Below are 21,975 nucleotides of genomic sequence, written 5' to 3'. Positions count from 1 at the left end.
GAATACAGATTACTCCTGCAAAATGTGAATGTGGCTGAAAACATGCAAATAAATAGGAAAAACAAGACAAAGACAATTTAAATCTAAATTAGTTGCCTTTTACCTTTTGTGATGTCACCAGAGGCATGTGGGATTTGAAGCTTGTTTTTGGGAGTGTTGCTTTTAATTGTGAACAAACAAATAGAATCCAACAACAACACTTATAAAACTTATGTCTTGAAATATTTTTTTTGATGGGGTTTTTTACAGAGCAGCCTGGCAAGTAGCTTTAAGAGAGAACGCTGATGTGAAAGAATGTGAACAGTTCAGTTCTACGTGTCATTACAGCCCAAAGCACAGCATTGTATAGATTTTAAATGCGCTGTAGTTGGAATGAACTGAGATTCCTTTGTTCTTGTAAAACACAAAACCATATTGTGACACAGAAAAGAGATCCCTATAGAGAGGGAAGAGCTCCTCATCTTTCTGTGCGCACAATGGAGTTTCTACCTTACAATTTCTCTGTCTAAAACGACATGTCAATCCACGCTTACCGCTGTTTACAGCTCTGTACGTGTGTCCTCTGCAGTATGCCAGCGTGGTGGAGGATGGGGAGCATTACATGACCCCCGGAGACTTTGTGCAGAATTACTTGGGTCTGCACACGCAGCCGCAACACAACCCCAAAACTGTGGAGCTGATAGCCGGAGTGGCCGACACCACCAAGGACGGGTGAGTAGAGATCTTGTCTTAGGCTGAAATGTTTCAAAACACGCTCCTTATTATTAACATTAAATGTTTTTTTTTTTTTTCTTCTACACTTTTCATCCACACACACGTTTGAGAAGTGTTTCAGTTTTCATTTTGTGCTCCAAAACTATTGTTTTCTTTATCAAACTTGCTATCGGCAGAGATCTGTGAAAATTCAAACTAAAGCTGCGAAGCACCGATCAGTGTTTCCTGGTTTCAGTCTCTAGTTAAATTCCTGTTTTGATTCAAAAAGAAAATTTTACCCATTTGTCAGTGTTTGTTCTGTCTGCCTGTTTCCTGCATTGCCTGTTCTCCATTACTTGATTGTTCCATTGTCTTTCTATTGCTCTGCTTTCAGTTGTCATTTCATCCATCCCACGGCCCAAGTTCCCATCTCCTGTTTCTTTGTAGCATCCATTGTGTCATGTCTGACTATGCTTTATTTAGAAGGGTTTTTTTTATCTCGGCTGTCTTGATCTGTTCCACATATTTTTCTTTTCAATTAAATTTTTGTTTATCTTAGGCAAAGCTCATTTTTGTTTTTTAATTCTGCATTCAGAGCCTTTCATCTACCCGATAGTTTGAGCAGAAGCTGCCTCCTGCTTCAACACTGATTATTATAAATTCATATTCTCTGTATATTTTGTCTTCAGTGTTCTCTCAAAGTCGAATTTAAACATCTGTTGTCTTATCTCTCGCCCTTCGACAGGTCTAAATATTTAAATTAAGTTGGTTTCATATTTCAGATTTAAATGATAGTGACCTTGAGTTTCAAAGTAAATCATTTGCTTTTCACTTGATCTGTGTCTTTCTTTGTTTTAGATTTTAATAATAACGTTTTCACATATTTACAGCAGAAGATATTCCCCTTGTAAAAAAAAGACAGTGGCTGATCATTTCTCTAAATATTTGACTTTTATTATTCTGTTTTAATCCCTCAAGTTAATTTTTTTCTACATAGAAAAGATATGTGTTGTGAGTGAGACTAAATGTGTCCTACTGTCCAAGTTAATATAAATATAACTTTAATGCATCAAATTGGAAGAAATGATGCCAACAAAATCTAAAATGCACTAATTGGAACTACCCTGAAGTTTTTTGTTTTAACTGGTGTTAAAACTACCTTAATGCTAAGCTTATCTAATGGCTTCATGCCCTTAATGCCAATAGCTTGTTTGACCTTATTAGGTTTATTTAGTTGATTATTCAAGCTGGCATGGCTGCAAATTTGTAATTTTACTGAAAAAAATCTGCTCTTTTCATTGAGATTACATCTTTTCTTTCTCATCCAAACAGACTGATCTCTTTCCAGGAGTTTCTGGCCTTTGAATCGGTTCTGTGTGCCCCTGATGCCCTCTTCATAGTGGCCTTTCAGTTGTTTGACAAGACTGGCACAGGAAACATCTCTTTTGGTACGTACATGGTATGAAACATGCTGAGAACAGCAAGACACTTTTTAGCTCTTAATTTTCTATGTTCTCCAAGAGTTAAATAAGCGCTTTGTAGAGCTTCAGAGCAGGACAGGTGAGAGTATCGATCAGTGTTTCGACACAACAACGAAATATCTGTTTTTCAAAAGAATAATAAAAAAAAAACATAAGAAATTCATCCCATCTCTAAATGTTTTCGCCTGCCCTACCTTGTCTTTTCTTTTTTTCCTTCCTTCCTTATTTTTCTTTGGTGTGCTTCCTTCCATCCTTGCATCCTTCTTTTTATCCTTACTTCTTTTCTTCTATCCTACCTTCTGGTTTTCCCTTTTGCCTCGTTTCTTTTCATCTTACCTTTACCTTTTCTTCCCTGCCATTCTTATCTAGCAGTGAGGGTTACACGATACGGCACAAGAAGTGTGTCATCAAAGGTCACAAGACTCCTTCTTGCCTCTTCTGTTTGACCTTTTGTAAGGACATAGTTTGCATGTTTCAGCTGAAGTTGACATGGCTGACTCGACTGGCTTGTGAAAGGACCATACAGCCTAAAAGTGTCTCTATTTTTTGAATCAACCGAGTTGTGAGAAGGTTGCTTTAAGCCTCTGCTCTCTACACCTACTCACTAACTCGACTCGGTGACTACATCCACTGCCAGATCAGAGGTGTTAGAGCACTACATTGACTTCAGCAACCAAAGGCCTTCTAGGGAAGTCTCAGGCATTTATTTAAAGCATTTATGAGATAAAGACAATTGAATGGTGTGATAATACAACTGGATGCTGGATGTTTGTCCCTGTGGTGTTTTATAACCGCTTCTTAACACTTTTCCAGAGAATGTCAGAGACATCTTCAGCCAGACGACAGTCCATCACCACATCCCCTTCAACTGGGACTGTGAGTTCATCCGGCTGCACTTCGGCCACGAGAGGAACAAGAATCTCAGCTACGCAGAGTTCACTCAGTTTCTGCAGGTAAATATTTCGTGTCAACCATGTATACATCAGGACTCCCAGGATTTATCTGCAGTGTCACTGCAGAGACTAATGTCTGGGTTTCTCACCCACAAGATGGCCACAAAATATAAGCCTTCATAATTTTTAACATCTGACATTTTGAGAAGTTTTGCTAAAACATACCTTTGAGTTAGAGCTACACAATTTGTTAAATCACAGTCAGTGTCACCTTATCAGGAATTACAAGTTAGCAATGACAGAGGATTGCTTCGATGTGATATTTTTTCTGATTTTATATCTCAAGTCTTCTCTCTGCTTATTGAAAATATGCAGTTGAAACCTGATGTTGAGTAAAAAGACCAATGCACTTTTTTTTTCTTACTATCTGAAATTGAAAATAATCGAACTTCTCTTGTTTTAGTTTAATTAGAATGACCGAAACGATTTTTGTTTGCTAAATGCCACAACGATGAGCTCTAGAACATGTCAAATGTTGATTTAACTCCCACTTACATGAGACATGGAGGTCACTGCTTGACACTGTGAAAATGTAGTAACGTGATGAAGATGGAGACAGAAAATAATGCTTTAGAATAAAAGCAACATAGATGACTACAGCCTTGCACATGACCTCACCTCCTTAGGTTTACCAGCGTTGAGTAATGTGCCTGTAAAGAATCCAAAGCTTGTTCTTTTGTGGGACTTGACCTGAATCTGAGTGATGGTTTTGCGGTGGGCAAACGGCATCGGTGTATGTGCGGAGGAACCTGGTCCGGACTTGAGGGCTGTGGTCTCAGGAAGAAGCTGGGTGGGCTTCTTCTCTGCTTCACTGCGGGATCCCTCACAGCTCTCTATGGTTTATTATAACTGACTCTAGTTTCCCACAACTGCACAAATTATCCTCTTGTGTACAGAATTTCATACACTGATGTCATTATTGTTGTCTCCTGTCATGGCCAGGAATAGTCAGTTAGCGATGCAATAAATCTAAGTAATTACAAGTGTGTCTATTTAGCTGTTGTTCAGAGCTGCAGCGCTGCCACAATGTGCATTTGACTGAAACTGCAGCACTGGTGAGTATTAGCTTTGTCAGCTGACGAAAACTCATCACGTGCTTTCAACAAGACACGGAAGAAAAGCAGTGGAAGAAGAACTCAATTTGAGAGCCAATCCAATAATTAGCCAAGTGTTTCAGTGACGGTGCTCCGCTCTCCTCTGGTTCTAGGCAATGGGCTCCGACAGCAGGGTTCAGGTTCCCCAGCATCCTCTCCTGATTGCATGGTTGTCATATTATATCATGTCTCTTCAAACACACATCTGCCAGCCACTGGGCAGCCGTTCAGCTCTCAGACCAGGCTTCTCAGGGTTCTGAACTTCATAAGTCTCTGGAGAGAGACAATAGCCCATGTGACACTTTAGCATCTGACGGCTTCTATATCTGTGGAGATGAAAGAAAGAAAGCAAAGTATCCATCCATCCATGCTCACTCAGTAAGCAAGAATCTGCCATCAATTTGTAGCAAACGTTTCGTGCTTTACAATTTATCCAAAAAGATTTCACAGTTCTGGAAATTTGGCCCGAGAAAAGCACTCGCTTTGGAGTTTATTGCACTAGATATTAGCAGTGATTCGGTTCATCTTTTGCCGTTTGCATCCACCTGTTTTTGCAGGAGCTGCAGCTGGAGCACGCTCGCCAGGCGTTCGCACAGAAGGACAAGAAGAAAAGTGGCACCATCACTGCCTTGGACTTCAGCGACATCATGTCCACCATCAGGCACCACATGCTGACTCCTTTCGTAGAAGAAAACTTGGTTTCAGTGAGTCGTACTACGCACGGGTGACGCTATTTAAAATAAAAATCCTGCTACTCTGACTTGAGCTGACTGTTTGTTCAGGCTGCAGGAGGCAGCACCTCCCACATGGTGAGCTTCTCCTACTTCACTGCCTTCAACGCTCTCCTCAACAGCATGGAGCTGATCCGCAAGATTTACAGCACCCTCGCCGGCTCGCACAAAGAAACCCTCGTCACGAAAGGTGCTTCTAATCACCTCCTGAAATTCGGCAATCTCCTGAATTTGACGTGTGCTATGACACCTGGCTGTTCGATCCTATGTTTAACTTTCTCGACAGAGTGGTGTGAGTGAACACACAGGGAACATTAACTGTAGCACTAAATTACACAGGTAAATGAATGTTTTTAATGTGGTAATCCGATGACCCCTCCTCTACATGAGTAGCTGATCCTGTCAGTCACATCTGCTCCCAACTGTGTTGTCCATTGAGACCCAAACATCAGACTTCTCTCTCTCTCTCTCTCCATAGTTTTTCCTCCATTTAGAGAAGACTTTGGGCTAATAGTATTTGCAAATAGTAGCAACATTTCGTCCAGGCTTAGACAAACACTCACTTTTCATTTTTTCTGTCATGCAAGGCATGTCCACGCAGTTCTCTATGTCAAGCCAGCTTGCAGGTTGCATTTGTAGAGCTGACGGAAAGGTCTTTTTCAGGAGAAGCGAATAACTAACTCTTTTCCTTTCCTCAACAACTACCATTAGGTTTCCTTTTAGAAAGACCACCCGATGGCCACTTTGTTACCTAGCAGGCAGCAGCAAAGAACTAAATTTGAAGCTCAAATAATAGAGCGATGCTTAGAGAGTGGATGTTCATGCGGCGAGTACTTTCAGAGAAGGAACTTGAGCACATGAAAAGTAGTTTAAAGGTTTATACTTTCCATTACATGCCTTTTCAGCAGCAAACACATAAACCAAGATAACAACCTAAACACACAAAGATCAGTATTTGCAAATACTATTGTAATTAAAGCCTACTGTAGAAAATACCTTTTTTTAAAATTATTATTATTATTATTTCCACCTCTTGGCCTCTAGCTTGGCTTTTTGATGACTTCCTTTTTTCCTTCCTTTTCTTTGAACCGCAGAAGAGTTTGTTCACGCTGCGAATAAGTTTGGTCAAATCACTCCTATGGAGATAGACATCCTGTTCCAGCTCGTCGGCCTCCACTCTCACTCTGGGTAAGATGCTACATCACCAGCATGCAACAGTGTTGATTCGAAGCAAACCAATGTTTTCTATTAATTAATTTGTCTACAAAAGTAGAACAACCCAAGGAGTAGAGGTTGCTTCTATCAGACTGTCCAGGGTAGGTCCAGTAGCTGACTTCCATCCGTGTATCATTTACCAATTTGAATATTTGATAGCCAAGCAACCAAGGAAACTACCCGTGCGTATTTAGAAAGTAATTCTGCTCACTTTATGCTAGAATTAATATCTTATGTTTTATTTGTAACTGATGGTCTGTGAAATGGTTTTGTGTCACACAAAAAGCTCATCACAGTGGATTAAAATGAAACAAGCTCGCTTAAGACCTCCCGGCTGCAAAACCCAATGATGCTATTGGTTACAGACCTATTTTCTAAATGTGTAAATGTTCCAGTGATCGCAGTTTGGGACATAACCTGGAGGTGGACAGAACATAATCTGACCTCAGACTACCAGGTTTTTCTTAAATAAAGAATCCAGAGTTATTTAAAAAAAAATTACTGATACATTTTTCTGTAAAAAGATGCATATTGCTCTAAATCCAAACGCCCTCTATGTATGCTCACTACACAAGACTCCACTGCTGAAGAAAACGCAAGCTGGAACACATTTAAAGTTTCTGACTGAACCTTTAGGCTAGCCTAAAGGTTCAGTCAGAACCTTTGTCTGACTGAACCTTAGTCGAATGAAGACAAAAGGTAAAGCTCTTTGTATGTTTTTGCACTTTTTTGACCTTGTCTATAAAGAGCAGAACAGCATAAAGTTATTTTCTACACAACAGTCCCTTAAACTAACACTATATTAAGCAGGCGTTTTATTACATTTTTTGTGTTAGTTTGTTAAAAGGAAGAGCAGGATTAATTGATGCTTTTGTGTTTCAAATAAAAATGGTTAAACTGTTACATGTATTTGGGTTTAGGGTTTTTTTTTGTATAAATATGGTGACACTTAAAACTTCAGTTTTTTTTTTCTGGAGCAACTTCAAATTTACTTTTTGCTTTTTTTTTAAATTCTTGCTTAAATAGAATAAACATGTTACAGGTCTTGTTTATTGGCTGTAAAGATGAAGTTGATGCCCATTTAGCTTAGTAACAGTGGCTCCACTGGCTTATTTTTACAAGACAAACATAAAACATGGATGCAGACTTTATGATGCGTCAGCCCAGTGGGGAACATTTCTGTCTCAGATATTCTGCAGCGAAACACTTTCATTTACCTGCCGCGCCTCGGGCGTTTATCCAGCTTTGTTTGTGTGTTGTCTATGCGAGTTTGAATTAAAGATGCAATAACTTGAAGTTATTTGGCAGTAAAAAAACGACTGGAAAATCTTACATCACTGGCTGCTGCAGCTCGGTGGAGAAGCAGTTTTTATTTTTTATTTTTTCCTGGCCTAAGTCCCACTTTTGCTTCTTTAAGGCGGCTGAACAACGCAGACATCGAGCGAGTCGCGCCGCTGGAGGAAGGAGCCATGCCGTACCACCTAGCTGAGACTCAGAGACAGGTATCCTGAGTGACTTCTCTAATACTCCTCGCATCCTCCTCCAACTGGCTTTCATCAAAGCCTTTTCCTCTTCTCTATCTCCGCTTCCCTCTCAGAAAAGGGAGCGAAGAAAGGCAGCATGTTCAGGCTCTGAATTAGCAGAGAGCCCGTGTTTTTCTTCTCTTGTGAAGTGCATTTCTTAAACTCCCAGATAAAAGTACACCAATTATAGTCACAGAAGAGGAATGGATTGTTGCGTTGCGGCTCTCCATGAAAGGCTCTTCCTATTTTATTCAGTGCGGCTGCACATACGCATCAGCTGCAATCACACATCTGAGGCGCTAATAAGAGGCTTTTATCACCGTGGGGCTTGAGAAGTTTTAGAAGCCTTTAGCGAAGTCTGCTAATGGCAGGAGGGGAGTGGGAGGCAAGGTGGATGTGGGAGAACAAAATAGTTCCTGCCTCCACCGGATAACACGGCTCTGTGTCAGAGCTTTCAGACCACTCGTGCTCCAGAGTCTCGCGCTCAGAGGTCTGGAATTTGACTCCTTCTGGGGAGGCGGGCGGGCGGCGGGTTGTGGGGGTAGCTGTGATTCTCAAGCCTGCTCTTCAGTGGAAGTAGACTAATTGTTTAAAGCCTTTGATCAAGACCTCGATCTTGTTAGCATGCGGCCTTCACTGGAAGCATCTGGGAAGAGGAAAAGAGCGATCTGCTTTGCTCCCTTAACGTCTCGTCTGGGGGAAGTTACTCACACACCCCCAAACTGCGCACGCTGGTAGTTTGAAGAGCATGAACACCTCTTGAAGTTTTTCCACATGATTTTAAGTTACAACCACAAACTCTAGTGTACTTTGCTGAGAATAAATGTGACTTGTGTGTCAACTTTGGCCAGCCTCCCTATCCATTGTGAAGAGAAGCATACCCACAGCATAATGCTGCTACCACCGTATTACACAGTGGAGACGGTATCTTCAGGGTGATACCCACGATATATGATATTCAGGGTGATATTCAATACAGGGTGTATTGCATGTAGGCCAAAAAGTTCAGTTTCATTCACATTTTTACTCCCTCCCCTACATAACAAGAAAATCCTACACACTGACTTTATGACTTTCTTTGCCAAACGCCAAATTTGTAGAGCAAACGACGAATAGATGTCCAGTCCCTCCTGAGCTGTGGATCTCTGCAGCTCCTCCAGAGTTACTATGTTCCTGTCTTGGCTACGTCTCTGATTATTTTTTTTATTTCACCTTTATTTATATACTGGTATATCTTGTTGAGACACAAGGTTTTATTTTCAAGAGTGACCTGTTTGTACATGGTCACCGTTTGTACATGCATACAAACTAAAACACACTAGAGTTATTTCAGCTCATATCGGTTAGCTGAAAAAGTATAACGAAGGAAAATAAAAGACTGTAGAAATAAAGCAAGAAGCACAGGGACAACCATTGATGCACTAAAGTACATTTAAAATCCTTCAGTTCAGTGAAGCTGCACAGCTTGTTGCAGTTTGTTCCAAGCAGAAGGAGCCTTGTAAGAAAATGCAGTTTTTCCAAGTTCTGCACGTAAAGAAGGAATGCTGAATGTAATAAAAGCCTGTGTGGAGGCCGTGGTTGCTCTTTCCAAATTAAAATATACCAATCCGGTTGTCTCCATGTGGAGCGTGAGGACCAGTTAACCAAAGTGTATAAAGTGCAATGGTGGGAAAGAGTTTCACCTCCTCAGAAGCTTAAACTGTGATAAATAAACATCCAACATCTGTAAAGAGCTAACAGGAGCATTCATATAAATGTCTTTATGTAAATGTTCTTGTTTAAATGAAAGTTGTGATTTGTTTTGATAGAAAATAACCCATATTTCAAGCTGAGATGTATTATATTAATTATATGTCATTTAAAAGAAAGACTTTGATCAATCAACTATCTTAGATATATACAGCAAGATTCAAATTCAACATCTTAGTGGATATGTAGTAATGCCACACTCTTTGCATTTTTGGATGATGCAGATCTCTGTAGAACATTATATTGATTTATGTCTTCATCCGGCTTCAGCTTCTTCAAAAGATCCCTGCCAAACCTGTGAACTATTCACAGAACAGCTGGATTTATACTCAGATTAAATTACACACCAGAGATCTTTATGTAGTAATTTGGTTACTCCTGAAATCGACTTGTTTCACTGGGTTTTATTTAGGGGTATTAGAGTAAAGGTGGCTGAATACAAATGCACAGCGCACCTTCTTATTTATATTTGAAAGTCATGAAGCGTAGTTTATGTCCAGGGCGTCATGATCAGGTGGGCGCCATTCTTACAAAAAGAAAAGGTTTGACGTATCTTTCAACTAAACCCCAAACTAATTTTCCATGACTTCTTCATAGTAGCATGCCCAGTCACCAAGTATTGTCGCCCCCTAGTGTTTTCCAATGTCCAAGCAATGTAAGATTGTTATAAAGCTGGCTAAAGTTGGTGGCTGATATAAACCTTTCAAGCCTTTACTGAATTAAAGGGCTATTTCACTTTTTTTAATCATTTATCATCTCTACTACAACGCTTAAAATGCTGTTCAAACACTTTCTTAGAACTCGATTTGAGATTCATGAAAGCTTCTTTTTTTTCTATTTTCTATTTTCTATTTTCTCCACAGAATGGAGATTTTCAATGCTTTTTCACCATCAGTGCCATCTCAGATTGAGACGAATATGAAAAACACAAAATAAAATCAGGCAATCTGTCTATTTTTCTGCTTCAGTTCTTAATGTGTGGTAAGAGACGGGGTAGGTGGTGTTTTTTTGCTAGAATGATGAGTCGGTGGGTGTGTTTGGGGCTCACCAATTGCAGCAGAACCAGAACTGTTTCATCTTCACTATTCTGTCCCAGATTATGTCTCTCTGTAACACACAAACTCAAAACAAAACGCATTACAGTTTGTGAAAGTGACAAAATGTGGAAAGGCTGAAGGAATATGAAAGTTCTCGCAAGGAACTGCGTCTTGTGTAGATTATTATCTGAACATGGGAACGGGTTGTTGGGCTAATCTGTTCCCCTGCACTCCAGCGGAAACAGAGAACATCAAACACCAGTACAGAGATGATGGAGATAGGAGAGAAATCATACTTTTAAAATAAAAACCAAATGTTTGGATCACAACCTCCAAGATGAAAACATATGTGGAAAACTCCGCCACAGCTCCACGCAGTCACCCGGAGCTAATCTGTCTCTGACATTTAATACCGACTGCCGGTGAATCAGACTGTACATGAAATGTCCACATTCCATCTCCATAACATTTTTCTTTCCACAATGTATCCGTTTCACTGTGGCTTGATAGCCCGCCGGTTCATGATTAGCGCTGTGATCCAGCCTCCATCTTTCTCCAGATCCATTTGACCGCCGGTGTCTCTTTCCTCCCATACAGCACACTCACGAAACGTCTCGGCCCGTCTGGCTCCAGGCTGCAGAGTCCGCCTACAGGTTTACCCTGGGCTCAATCGCTGGAGGTGAGTGACATGTCTACAGCAGAGGCCCCCGGCCCGCCCGAGGGGTAACCTTAGCCGCCCCGACTGGCGCAACTGAGGCCCCGGGGCCGGCCATTGTGTTTTCAGGGGAGAGGGGTTGTGATGTGAGGCTCCGGCATTGTGCTGCCGTGCCACCGGTGGCTCCAGGCTGTCTTTGGAGACGGAGCTTTGGAATGACACAAATCTTCCGGAACCGCACTCCCTGGAATCTCCCTCTCTAATTACACTGGAGGGAGCAGAAACAAGGAACCACTGACATAACCAGCCCACAGACAGGAGCTCGCTCCGACCCTGTGAGTGTGCGGGTCCACGTCGTCGTCACTCGGCAGTGGCCGATTCAAGACGGGGCCCGAGCGAGACGTCTGTCGCGAGATGTTACGGTGAAACTGCAATTTCTTTGTTACAATGAGTTTTTTCTCACTTTTTAGGCTCTTTGAATGGTTGAGAACAATCAGTACACCAACAACCGATGTCAGACAAGATGCAGCATGTGCAGCTGAGAGCAGGGATTTAGTGCACCTTACCTCAGCATCACTCTAGGTTGCAGAAACCAGTCATTTCAGGTTCTTAAAGATGCATTTGAGCTGCTCATGTTGTTCAAGCTGTGAGAAGATGGAGACAACAACTTAAAAGATAACAAAAATGCATTGTTGGATGTATTTTAGCAGGTTGCATCTCTGCAACTCTGTGTGGATGACACTTTAACGTCGCATTTTATTAATAAAATACCCTGAAAAGACGACCAAGGTTGACCAAAGTGCTGAAGAGCAACATTAAAATAAACAAATAAATACATAATGGACAATTATTGTATGTGATAAATCTGAATTATTGATGGTAGAAACCGACAGCATGGCTGGGATTGTTGCTTTTAGTCATTTTCTCCACTGTTTATTTTTATGGCTAGTATTTGCATTTGTGGGGTTTTTATAACAGCCGATCTAAACACATAAATGAGTTCTTATGGACTTTTTTATTGTCATGATAAATGCAACATATATTGTGATAACATTTCAAGTCTACGTTGCCCCCCACCAGTGGAAACAACCACGGCATTCAGAAGCTCTGTCACCTCTCGACTTGAATCCTGTTTTTCTTTGAGAATTCAAAAAACACAATTTCGGCAAATGTTTACACTCTAGATAAAGATTCATGTCAGATCTCTGCTTGGGCCACTTCAAGATATTAATATTCTTTCCAGTCAGAAATAAACCTATTGTTCAAATTAAAAGATACATTTAAACCTAAGTCTAGTTGTGGTATGAATAATTTTGTGGGGAGGAAGTCAGTTCTCTAAAAGAAACATGAAAAAGTAAGATTTGCAAAGTGAGTGTTTGGAGTGGCCATCACAAAACCCTGATCTCAGTCCTGTAGACAATTTATGGACTCATCTGAAAAGGACTGTGTGAGTGAGGCGGCCTACAAACCTGACCCAGTTCCACCAGTTCTGTCAGGAGGAATGGGTCAGAACTCTAGTAAACTATTGAGGGGGGGCGGTTGTGGAAAGAAACCCAAAATGTTTGACACAAATCATACAGTTCAAAGGCAGTGCTACTAAATATGGAGGAATGTATACAAACCTCTGATTTTTAATAATTTGATAAGCAAATCTTTGGCGTTCTTTCTTTCATTTCTGCGACATTTAGCAATTAGAAAAAAAAGCGGTCAATCCAAATGACCCAAAAAGGAGAAGTTTCGTCTGATTTTTAACTCGTCTTGACAAGTTACACTCCTTCAAAAGTCCAGATTTTCTACTTTACTTCATTAAATTAGCCAAAAAAAAATGGATTCATCATCCTGCAGTTCAAAGATAAAATATAAATCTCCTTAAATACTGCAGTTCTCTTTTAACCTATGCAATTCTCTACTGTTTTTGGCATCAGCACTGACTTGTTTGCTCCGCAGCCACCGGCGCCACTGCCGTGTACCCCATCGACCTGGTGAAGACTCGGATGCAGAACCAGCGCTCCACGGGTTCCTTCGTAGGAGAGCTGATGTACAAGAACAGCTTCGACTGTGCGAAGAAAGTGCTGCGCTATGAGGGCTTCTTTGGATTTTACAGAGGTCATTACATTTCCATATATACTTTTTTTTTAAATTTTTTTAACAACACGTGGATGTGGATGGTGCAACGCAGCCCGCATGATGGGCAAGTATCAGGGAGCTAATGTCAGGAGCATGGTTTTCTAATTGATCCCAGAATCCTTTGCCCTCTGTGTTCAGCAGCAGCCCGGGGTTTTCATTATCTCTGTACCTGGGAGAGTTCCCTGAGCGAAAATGACCAGCGGTATTCATGTACCGTCTGATCTGCCTCTGTTGGAGTGCTGATAATAGCGCTGAAGGCTTCTGATATACAAGCCCTTCACCCCCGGGGCTCTGCTGCTCGCGAGGGAAGTCAAGACTGCCATCTACAGCTGCCTCCATCGCTGCAGCGTCTTATTTCTCCCTCTTGTTCACGATAAGAGGCCGATCGACTCGGGAGACAGACACGCTCGGCTGTTTTCTGGCCGCATACCAGCAGCGGTCACTCAGCAGCTCCTTCAGAAGTTTATCTGGTTTGATGAAGGACGGGCGCTGAAGCAGTATGGTGGCTATCGCCACTGTAGCACCCAGATCCCCACGCTCCCCCGCCCCTCTTAATCTTGTGCATGGCCACACAGCTCTCTCTGTTCCCCACCAATAGCTGGATCAACTGATCCTATATTCAGGAGCAGTCATTTCTGGACTTTTGTCCAGTTTCAATGGGATCTTTTGTGTCTCGCATGTCTCACATGTATCAGCGACTATCTGTAAATATTTACAGGTTTGTTTTAGGCTCCCAAGAACCCTGCTGCTCGCATTGATCTGGTTGTCAGCGGATGTATTCATACAGCCAAGATAAAAATGAGCACTCATCTCAAGGCAAACTTTGAGTCTCAGATGCTATCTATGAATAATATTTTGCAGGTCTCCTCCCGCAGCTCATCGGCGTCGCCCCGGAGAAAGCTATCAAACTCACGGTAAGTCATTCCACCACGTAGCTGGAGAAAAAAAAAAAAAGTTCATACGAACGAGTCTCTGAATGAAAGAATCTGAGCAATCTAAGATGTGGCTGCAGCTCATGTAAAATTTACTGTCTTGCTTTAAAGATTGACTCTCATTTGGCTCTTTTTTTTTTTTCCTGAATATTTTCCCTTTTTGTTTTTGTTTTTTCCAGGTGAATGATTTCGTCAGAGACAAGTTCACCACACAAGATAATACCATCCCTCTTCTGGCCGAGATTCTTGCTGGTGGATCTGTAAGTGTTAAATTATGTCCTTAAATGAACCAAAAACTAAAGAGCGGAGTTTATTTCATTTATGTAGCATCAGATCCTTTTACAGTTGCTCCCACAGGTCTGCACATCCCTGTTAAGATGACGGGCTTTTGTCATGTGAACAATGAAACCATGATGAACCACGAAGAGTGTTAAAAAAAAAAAGTATAGAAAAGACGATTTTCTCGTGTTGTAAGTGAAAGAATCTGTCTGTGGAACCAAAACGTTTTAAATCAATATTTAAGAGTTATTGACTTAAACCAAGCTCCCATGACTTGCTGGAAAGTTACTTTTGATTTAGTTTTGTCTTATTTCAAGTGCACTAAGATGTTTGAACTGGAAACTGGACAAGAATACATACTTTACACACCGCTCATAAACTTATGAATTTGAAGGCAATGAGCTGAAAAATTTTAGCTCATCAATATAGAATAAACATCAGGTTCAACATTTCTAAACACCCTAACTTGTATTTTGTTAATTACCATCAAGTTTAGTCGCTTTCACACACTTTCTGTAGACATCATCAAGACTCTGGTTGAATATCCAATCAGATATTACTGGCAATATTGTGCATTTAAACTGGCTGGTTTCTCTGCTGCTGAGGCAGATTTAACCACAGACTCTCCAAGGCCCTCTGCTCCGTTCTAGAAGGACGATATCTGCCTGATTTATTAATTCAGAAAAACATTTGTGATGTTTTTGGGGAAAAAGTTATCCTGCAGCAACAACCATACTTGTTTAAGCATTTAAAATAATTTAGGTGGGCCTACTTATTCATACCAAGCTGTCCCACATCATGATACTGCCACCAGCATGCTTAACAATTTGTGTAGTGTTAAGTTTGAAAGCCTCATTTTGACTCCTTAAAATGTGCAAAAGATCATATAAATATTTCCAATTTCCAATCCAAATATTTCCTCATCATCGGGAGCTTTGTTCATTTTGGATGTGCAACCGTGAGAAAATAGACTGAATAAAATGTTATTTATTTAGAGTTTTTGTGTTCATCCATCTGCAATTACCAGCCTGTTTTGTTCTCTGACTCCTTTGAATCTTAGACCACAAATCCTACACAAGCAGCTCTGTACCGTGTTCTGAGAGCAGCGTTGGATTAAAGATGTAATTCCTTCACTCAGAGCAGATATGAGAGAGGCTGAAAGAATGAAGGCCTGCAGGTTGGACTCGGAGGAGCGGGGTCTTTGAGGTTGCGACCCCTGTCAGAGTGTAATTGGAGGAAGAGGCCCTGGAGGGTTCTGGATGAAGCAGGGTCTAGCTCAGCGTGATTGAGTTTGACAATGGGGTCCAAACCTGTGGCGCACGTCCCGGAGCAGGTCTTCACGGAGGACAACCAGGGTGTCCCATCTCCCAGCTGTTCAGAACCAGAAGTTTGAGTTTCTCTAATCGGCTCTGAGGGGTTCCTGTTAATTGTCGCACATACACACGCAGACACACACGCACACACACCACACACACACTCATAAAAGTTTAAATTCAGTTTAATCTGATAACTCCCTGAATTATCACTGCAGAAGATGAAAGACAGGAGATGAGTGCATCAATCTTCAGAGCAGCGGATATTCCCCCCCTCTCCGCTTTGAAAACGAGCTTTTTTTAGCTCGGATGTTTACAGATAAGACCCCTGCCCTGAATGTCAGCGGCAGCCATCCTGGGGCCTGATTAGATTTGGGGAGGGTGATAAATGTGCCAGAGTCAGAGGGTGCCATGCCTCCAGGGCACCGCTTTCCTGGACTGTCCTGGTGATTCAGCGCTCTCCCCTGGGAATAGGGGTTGAATTGGGGAAGTGTGCGGGGCGAGGCCGGGCCGGGCCGCTCACCCTGCCACAGGAGGCGCCTGGAGGGGAGGCGGCTGGGGCAGAGGGCTGCTGCCAGGGTCACAGCCTCCCAACCATGAGCCAGTGGCTTCTCCTGCTCCGCTCTGACCCCGGTTGTTCCTCCATCAATGCCGGCTTTTTCCTCCTCCTGTCAAGGCCGTTTGGAAAACAGGGCGAAAATAAAGCAACTTTTGTGCTTAAGTTTACCGAGATGATTTAAAAATTCCCATAAGGAGGGGGAAAATGCTTACACCACCATCTCCGTTCTCACCCAGAGTTCACCCCACAGGGGTTGGAGAGACAAAACCCACTCAGGGAATATCTGCGTGTAAACAGCTTTTCGTATTTGTATATGTGCTGCACTCTGTAGGCTGGAGCCTCACAGGTGATTTTCACCAACCCACTGGAGATCGTGAAGATCCGCCTGCAGGTGGCTGGAGAGATCACCACGGGCCCCCGGGTCAGCGCTCTGAACGTCATCAGGGACCTCGGCTTCCTCGGCCTCTACAAGGTGGGCCAGCTCCACAGGATCCACAGCACAGAGGAATGCCTGAACAACAATATGCGCTTTCTATTTACTTTACTGCCTAAAACAGGGATACATGTTCTTGCTTAAATTTCTAAATGTTTCACCCAGTTTTTGGGGCCATATCTGGTTTCCTTCAAACAATTCTCATTAATGTTCTTGATGTTGTTGAACATTATTATCTCTCCACTTGAACTGTAAAAGAATAATGACCAGCCAACACACCAGGAATCAAGGGGAGACATGAGTGTGTCCATTTTTTTTATGTGTCACTCATATTATTATTATTATTACTATTATTATTATTATTATTGTAAAATATAAAATGGGAAACATTCTGAAAACATTAACATGCTAAAATACTAAAAATACTAAACTTGTCAAGACATAGCAGAAGCAGTCTGCCGTCTAAACTTTAATGGATTTTATAAATCATATCAACACCAAGTCAGACTTATCCATGAAATAGAAAGAACTTGATTAAATCTGTAAAGGGTTTATGCACATTTGTAGACGTTCATTCAGTCCACCTGAGTCGATACACAAACGCTGACTTTCCTGACGTCTGTTCCACAGCTTGTCATTGTTCAGATTGAACGCAGAGCTTCTGTGAACATTGAGTTTCAATTCTAGCCATCATTTAAGTCTGAACTTTTCCTAGGCTGTTCTAACATATCAACATGCTAGCTCTAGCTGTATCTTTAAAGTCGTTGTCCAGAGTGACCTTGTTTTCAGCTCCCTCCATTTTTCCATGCGTGCTGATGAGAATGACCCTGAGCACAATGCTGCCACCACCACCATGTTTCACCAGAGTGTTGACGCACTCTTAGCATAAGAGTGCGTCAACATTTTGATGTTGACTGATTCTCTTCTCAGTCGTGGCTCTCAGCAGCTCCTCCAGAGTCACTCTTGATGTTCTTCTTACCCAGTGGGCTAGTGAAGGTGGGCGGCCATGTCTCTTCCTGAAACATCTAAATATTTTTTCAATATATAAAAGGACATTAAAAACCATCTATTATTTTCTTTCCATTTCACAATTGTGCCCCCACTTTGTGTAGGTCTGTAACACAATAAAACAACATTTATTATATGATTTATTATATGATGATGTGATTGCCTCAGTCGGTTCCGCTCATCCTCTATGGAAAAAGCTCATGTATTTGACTGACAACAGCTAGAAAAGTTTGATGTTTAATTTAAAATAAGTTCAAACCTCACTTGAAGATAGATTAAGAATATGATGATTGAAAATGCATTACTTCTCAGTGTTCATCAAATGAAAGAAACAAAAGCATCTTAAACAGTCAAATAATTTTCATCTTTAAGTTTCTGCAGATGAAACACTTCTGCATTTGAAGAAGCAGCCGTACGTTTTTCGATGAGAAACAGAAACCTGAACATCAGATGTTGTGTTGTTGAGTGTTTTCAATTTTCCAAAATAGTGTTAAACACGCAGACGGTTGCTGCAGCCAACAAATTGGTTAGGTATTGCGCTTCACTCCTGCTCCCCTCCAGATCCGTGTGGCTTTACTTACTGCTTACGACTTTTTTTTTTTTGAGTTGGCTCCCTCTTGGTAAGAGAGCACACTGCGGTCCGTGATGGATCTGTCTCCGGAGGCCCGGTGCTTCAGCTCTCCCTGGAGCCCTTCAGCCCCATCATCATTACTAAAGCCCCTTTGCAGGCTGAATAAATCAGCTCCCCCAGCCTTTTAATCCCTGCAGACGAACCAGCTTTACCTCTCTGCTCATTCATCAGTCTCTGAGCTGATGTATTTGTTTATAAAATGTTCTCTTTTTTTTTTTTTTTATTCTTGATAGGGAGCCAAAGCTTGCTTCCTGCGTGACATCCCCTTCTCTGCCATCTACTTCCCGGTTTATGCACACACCAAGCAAGCGTTGGCGGACGAAGACGGAAGGCTGGGCCCGCTGCAGCTGCTTACTGCCGGAGCTATAGCAGGTAACAAACATCTGGGAGGACGGCGCCGTGTTGTGTCATAAATGAACGCGCCAGATTATCTGCTCGGAATAAAAAATAAAAAAAAATAATAAAAAAGAAAGCACGTTGGTTTCCTTCCTGTTGTTTCCCCCATCAATAGACTGACTATGTTGTGATAGTTTTCTTCCCATCACACCGTGAAGGTGTAGCCATTTTGGTCTCTGTGTGACTCCACCTGTGCATACCCAAACTGCTTCATTATGTCTTTGTGTGGCAAACAAGGCGTACCGGCGGCGTCGCTGGTGACCCCTGCCGATGTCATCAAAACCAGGCTGCAGGTGGCAGCTCGAGCGGGCCAGACGACGTACGACGGAGTCATCGACTGCTTCAGGAAGATTCTCCGAGAGGAGGGGTTCAGTGCATTTTGGAAGGGCGCGGGAGGTAAGGCACTCCTGCATCCATCGTTCCTTATCGACTGCAGACGAGAGAAACTGACCTCGGGTGCACTTCTGCCTTCCGTTAGCTCGTGTCTTCAGATCGTCGCCGCAGTTTGGTGTGACCCTGGTGACCTACGAGCTGCTGCAGAGATTCTTCTACATTGACTTTGGGGGACAGTAAGTACTTTGGGTGTAGAAAATGAGAAGAAACACCTGCTCTGTTTCATGCACATCTCAACAATGTCTTGGGCGGAGAGGGGGAATATTTATGACATTTTCCATCAGCTTCAGAATTTACCTAATTTTGGTGGAGGTTTGAGAGGCCTGATTAGCATAGTTGCAATTCCACCAGATATTTGCTAATTGTTGCTGGCTAGTCTGAAGGAGCTGACCAGGGTAGTCTTGGGGAGAGGCGCTCTGTTTTCAAGCTATGCTTGAAAACTGCAGCTCTGAAGAGGAACTGTATGGAAAAGGCGGTGCTTGGTGAGAGCAGACACTCGGGCACCCCCAAACGGTTGCCATGGGAGATTAAAGGATTTCTGAAACAACATACATTTCCTCTGAAAACGGAAACGGTGGCATGCAATTGCAATCCCAGAGAAAGTTTCAATCACTCTTATACAACACTGTCTGCTGTTCACTCATGAAAACTCTCATTAAGGTTAATGTGGTTGTAACATGAAATGAGGAGAAGCTTGATGGGAATGAGAGAATATACAGCTGGAACCAGCAGTCTGTTCATGAACTGAACTTCTTCCCCGATTACAACGGTTTAAAACACGTTTGACAAAGTCTGGTTTGGACATGCAGTGTTTTAATGAAGATTATCATTATGATATCAACTTTTCCGTGTGCATGAGAGAGAATAATCTCCCTTGGGAGAGATCACTTTCGCTGGATCTGAACCAAGCATCAATGATGGAGCCGTTCACTCACTACCCATCTCTCTTTCTCCAGTCGTCCCGCTGGCTCCGAGCCCATTCCCAAACCCGCGGTGAAGGATTTCCCCTCTGTGACCGCCGACCATGTGGGCGGTTACCGTCTGGCTGCTGCGACCTTTGCCGGCGTGGAGAGGAAGTTTGGTTTGCACCTGCCAAAGTTCAAGTCCTCTGGAGAGTCCAAATCTGAACCTCAGCCGTCCTAAACAAAGCCGCGGCGGGGAGGCCCACACGCTCCTCCGATTTCAAGTTAATCCGAGAAGCCGTCTTTCTTCAAACGCTGCATGGGTGTGGCTTTTATTTTCTTTGCATCGCTTGCACAACTTTACTGTACATATTGTACTTCTCGACAGAGGGACATTATGGCTCAGCGAAGAATCACTGCTCCTTTTATTTCTTGGTGTGTGACAGCTTTGGTGTGCATGGGTTATATTTAACAAAGATGTACAGATATTTTCAAAATATTTATTTTGAAATTATGACCAGGGACGCAGGAAATAATTTAAGTGTATTTATTGTATTTTATTGAAATAAATCACTCAAAGTGTTTCTACTGTGAAATGTACATTCTCTGTTCCACCTCCCCCCCAAAGTTTTGTCTCAAAACGAAGAATCTAGTCGGATCCCGTCACTTTACATGTCAGCTACGAACTCGGCTGAGCAGATACAGGATTCATGACTTCAGCCAGGAGGATTAGTACAAAACAGCATCAAAGTAGAAATTAGTCATGTCTAAATGAGCAGAAATGACAACCTGAGCTGCAGCCACAGGCAGAAACTCACACACACATCTTCGTGAAACGTCTTCCATTTTAACATTTAATGATTTTAACTATCTGAACCGATCTATAGTTAATCTGGAATATTGTTTCAACATACAACCTTAACCTATTTTGAAAATAATTTGAATTTAATGCACTTTTTTTTTATCCACATGAGCCGAAATTCTGCATGCAAGTATAAAACACGTGGATAGAAATGAAACCACTCTAGTTGGAGTCGTCAAAACTCAAAGACGGAAAATTGGTCAGCATGTAAAAAAAAAAAGCCAGGAATTTTAAACATACCACAAAGCTGGAAGATGATTTGTTGATCAAAAAAGAAAAATCAACACAATGAACTGCACAGAGGACCTCAAAAGTCTTCTAGAAAAAAAAAATGTATCCATGTTGAGAGCAGAAAATGAAGAACTGTTAAGCAACAATGACAAGAAATCTGTTTGGAGGAGTCGAGGCGAGGCTTTTAAACTGAACAGTGGAGTAGCCCTTGCATGGTAGTGGCAACATTATGATATGGGCCTCATGAGCTTACAGTGGTACTGATGAACCTGCTTGGTGAAAATAAACAGGGAAGAGGCATGTGTCCAGATTCTTTAATTAACCTGAAATCAACAGAAAATTCAAACTTGGACAAAAACACATCAGAACTGGCTTTGGAACAGACAAACCGGGCCGACATCAAACTTCTGAAAACCTAACCCAAATTCAAAATGCTCATGCTGAGAAATCAACCAATTGAAATTAGTAGGAGATAAAAATATCCATCTATAAGAAAGAAGCTTGCACGGGTCCATAAAAAAAGTGGTTTTCTGCGTGTTTATGTACCCGTATGCATGCAAGTTTAGTAATCATTCTATGCTGAAACTGAGTGGTTCAGTTTATCATTAAAAGCCTGTAGTTAATATGACAAGGTGAATGAAAGAAAACCTCTGAGATGATCACACCACTGGGTTATTTTAGACCTGGCTGGTTCATAACTTTAATAGAAACAGAACAACTACAGCATGACTGACATTTCTGAGTTTGTGCAGTGGTGCATCTATTTGGCTTGAAAAAA

The 21,975-nt window shown here is 41.9% G+C and overlaps 1 protein-coding gene across 1 annotated transcript; it reads left to right on the top strand.

The window, feature by feature from the left end:
- The first annotated feature begins 564 nt into the window (after positions 1-564).
- LOC103134393 (calcium-binding mitochondrial carrier protein Aralar1-like) lies at positions 565-21,975 on the top strand. The gene is made up of 16 exons (XM_016668639.1): positions 565-711; positions 2,026-2,141; positions 2,988-3,127; positions 4,779-4,925; positions 5,004-5,142; positions 6,047-6,140; positions 7,585-7,669; positions 11,074-11,155; positions 13,079-13,237; positions 14,120-14,172; positions 14,370-14,450; positions 16,673-16,813; positions 18,647-18,785; positions 19,047-19,205; positions 19,288-19,378; positions 20,159-21,975. Exons 1-16 carry the CDS (start codon positions 602-604, stop codon positions 20,343-20,345), a joined length of 1,923 nt encoding a protein of 640 aa, XP_016524125.1. The 5' UTR covers positions 565-601; the 3' UTR covers positions 20,346-21,975.

This window comes from Poecilia formosa, unplaced genomic scaffold, assembly GCF_000485575.1.
Source record: "Poecilia formosa unplaced genomic scaffold, Poecilia_formosa-5.1.2 Scaffold16, whole genome shotgun sequence".
NCBI lineage: Eukaryota > Metazoa > Chordata > Actinopteri > Cyprinodontiformes > Poeciliidae > Poecilia > Poecilia formosa.
Note: the sequence above shows the minus strand (reverse complement) of the source record. Positions and strands in the feature narration are given on the sequence as shown.

What these genes read in the sequence shown, in the direction of transcription:
- LOC103134393 (XM_016668639.1), top strand. Translation starts at nt 602, where the DNA reads ATGACCCCCGGAGACTTTGTGCAGAATTACTTGGGTCTGCACACGCAG. An exon ending in GCCGACACCACCAAGGACGG is followed by an intron (nt 712 to 2,025) that starts GTGAGTAGAGAT and finishes TCATCCAAACAG; the next exon opens with ACTGATCTCTTTCCAGGAGT. An exon ending in AGATTCTTGCTGGTGGATCT is followed by an intron (nt 14,451 to 16,672) that starts GTAAGTGTTAAA and finishes TGCACTCTGTAG; the next exon opens with GCTGGAGCCTCACAGGTGAT.